This window comes from Lipotes vexillifer, unplaced genomic scaffold (genome assembly GCF_000442215.2).
Source record: "Lipotes vexillifer unplaced genomic scaffold, Lipotes_vexillifer_v1.1 scaffold209, whole genome shotgun sequence".
NCBI lineage: Eukaryota > Metazoa > Chordata > Mammalia > Artiodactyla > Lipotidae > Lipotes > Lipotes vexillifer.
Genome location: NW_006787556.1, coordinates 535,101 through 538,171, shown reverse-complemented (window position 1 = coordinate 538,171; position 3,071 = coordinate 535,101). Strand labels below are relative to the sequence as shown.

General features: G+C 42.8%; 1 protein-coding gene across 1 annotated transcript in view; it reads left to right on the top strand.

Moving 5' to 3' along the window:
* The window catches only part of RFX5 (regulatory factor X5), a 4,198-nt gene extending 3,779 nt beyond the window's left edge, over nucleotides 1-419 (top strand). The window contains 1 exon segment of the mRNA XM_007460268.1: nucleotides 1-419. This exon segment is cut by the window's left edge and continues 5 nt beyond it. Coding sequence (XP_007460330.1) covers nucleotides 1-419 — 419 coding nt within the window.
* The last annotated feature ends 2,652 nt before the right edge of the window (nucleotides 420-3,071 follow it).

The following is a 3,071-nucleotide window of genomic DNA, read 5'->3' as shown; positions in this document are numbered from 1 at the left end:
GGGAAAGGAATTCTACCCCTGACAAGTCAGCAGCTGCTGTGGACTCTGCCCAGTCCTCAAGGTTACCACTGGAGACGTGGGCCTCTGGAGGGGAAGGCAACTCAGCTGGAGGGTCAGAGAGGCCAGGGCCAATGGGAGAGGCTGAGAAGGAGATGCTTGCCCAAGGTCAGGCGGATGGTGCTGTTTCCAGAGGAGGAAGGGGCCCCAGTTCCCGGCATGCCAAAGAAGCAGAAGATAAAATTCCTCCTGTCACCCCGAAAGTGAGTGTCATCAAGGGCAGTAGAAGCCAAAAGGAGGCTCTTCATTTGGTCAAGGGAGAGGTAGACACTGCAGCACAGGGTAATAAAGACTTAAAGGGGCATGTGCTTCAAAGCTCCTTACCCCATGAGTGAAAAGGCCCCAAAGCAACACCCCCATGATAGGTATGTGGGGAAGAGTGCTATGTTAACTCTACCTGTCTGCCTAGTAGAGGCCCTTCTTTGCACTTGCTTCTCACTTGGCTCTTCATTCTCTTCTGTATAGACAGCTGAGGCACCCTGTCTTGCATAGTGCCTGGTTCTTGCCTCTTACCTTTCCAGCTCAATACCCTTGGCTTTAGAGTCACTAATAAATCTGTACTGACCATCTTACCTGGATCCCTGTGCTATCCTGTGGAAATACAGGGGTGGAGTATGATGAATGTATAGGTTAGGCATCTTTCAATTTTAAATCATAGAAAACCTAACTCAAACTGGCTTAAAAATAAAAATTTATTGGCTCATGTGACTGGAAAGTCCAGAGGTAGTGCTGGCTCCAGGTAAAGCTGATCCAGTGGCTCAGTATGTCTCTAAATACCTGATTGATTTTCTTCGCCTACTGTTCTACCTTCTGTAGGATCAAGCCTGGTCCACCTCATGGCTGCCAGCACTCCTAGGATTACATGTTTTCCTCATTTATGTCCAGCCGAAAGAGAGGGCATCTTTGTGGCAGGAATCGTAGCAAAAGCCCTAAGATTCACTCTGGTTAGGCCAGCCTGGGTCACATGCCTGCCCCTAACCAATCACTGTGGCCAGGAGTTTGGTAAATGCTAGTTTGCTTATTTATTCTACATCATGGGCTGTACCTTTTGAAAAATGGGCAGGATCAGCCTCCTTAGAATCACATAGATCCCTAAATGGAAACTGGGAGTGGGGAGTTCCTGGGGAGACAGCTGACACCTAGCCACTGCTATGAAGTACCTGTGGTTTTAGCTTGCTAGGCTGAGACCAGCTATACCTGCTTCCTCTTTTCCAAATAGTCTTGCATTTTCCTTACTGCAGCTATAATCTCTTTCCTATTGTTCCAGTCTCAGAAGGAATGAGAGGGAAATCATTCTTCTTTAGGGACTATCTCTTTAGTCTCGTTTAGATGACAGTCCCCTTTCTTTACATCTCAGAGATGGATATCCTTCCTTTTCCTGTTTCCGAATTTTAGGTTTCTCCTCATTCCTTCTTCCCTGTCCCCCACTCTACTGCCTCTTTGACCATGTAGAGTGAAAGATTTACTCCCTAGTCGTTTTATTAAATTCATTCTGTATCCACCAGGTGTCAGTCTCTTGTCATGTACGTGTCAGGACTTAGCCAGGATTGTGGGGCTTAGGCTATGTGTATGGAAGGGGGTAGCTGCGCATATCAGGGAGCACCAGTAGGAAGGGAATCCAGGTATGTATTTGGAAAAAGCAGTAAACCAGCTGATATTACTTGAGGACCTACTGTGTCTTCTGCATAGGGTAGCTTCTGTCAGGGATTCTCAGTTTTCTTTCAGGGAGCCTTCATTCATTTGTTCATTTATTTCCACCATTGCAGATTTTTAAAAATTATAATATGTAATGTTTGATATCTATAAAGAATATATTTAAAATGGATAAATTATGAAGCATAATAATTAAATGACCCATCACCCAATTTGTACATTAAAACATTAGAAATACCATTGAATTTCTTGTGTTCTTCCCCTCTCCTATCCTTCTGCTTCTCCCTAGAGGTAACCACTATCCTTAATTTCGTGTTTATTAATTACCTGCCATATATATATATATATATATATATATATAGCCTTTCCATATATGTATATATTCTTTAAAAATGTATTGTTCAGTTTTGCTTTTTAGCTTTACAAAATTTTACTCCCTAATACTCCCCTGTGGTTTGCTTTTTTATTTCACTTAACATTATTTCTAAGATTCATCCATGTTGTTGTAGATAGCTATTATTTGTTTGTTTTCATCCGTATAATATTTCAAGTGCATAAACCACAATTTACCCATCCACCTATCAGTGGACATTTGGGTTGTTCCCAGTTTTTTGCTGTTACAAATGATGCTGCTACTAACATTCTTGTACAGGTTAGTGCCTTTGTTTTTATTTTTATTTATTTATTTATTTTTTGGCCATGTTGGGTCTTCATTGCTGCGTGCAGGCTTCCTCTAGTTGTGGTGAGTAGGGGCTACTCTTCGTTGCAGTGCACGGGCTTCTCATTGCGGTGGCGTTGAGAAGCACGGGCTCTAGGCACGCGGGCTTCAGTAGTTGTGGCACGTGGCCTCAGTAGTTGTGGCTCACGGGCTCTAGAGCACAGTCTCAGTAGTTGTGGCGCACGGACTTAGTTGCTCCGCAGCAAGTGGGATCTTCCTGGACCAGGGGTCAAACCTGTGTCCCCTGCATTGGCAGGCAGATTCTTAACCACTGTGCCACCAGGGAAGTCCCAGTGCCTTTGTTTTTAGTAAGATTTCTAAGATGGTTCCTTTGGTCTGTACACCCTCTGAGTTGAAGACTGTTCCCTCTTGTCTCATTCTCTAAAAGGGTTTACATCAGATTGAAATGAACTGCCCCTTGAAATTTTGGTAAAACTTACTTGGTAAGCCCTCTGAACCTGGCATTTCTTTGTGGGAAATATTTTAACTATTGATTTAATTTCTTTAATAATTATAGTCTATTTGGGCTTTCTATTTCTTCTTGAGTCAATTTAGGTAAAATGTTTTTCTAGAATTTTGAGCATTTTATGTCATGTTTTTAAAATGAAATTTATTCCATGTTCCTTTTTGCCTCTGCTCCCTG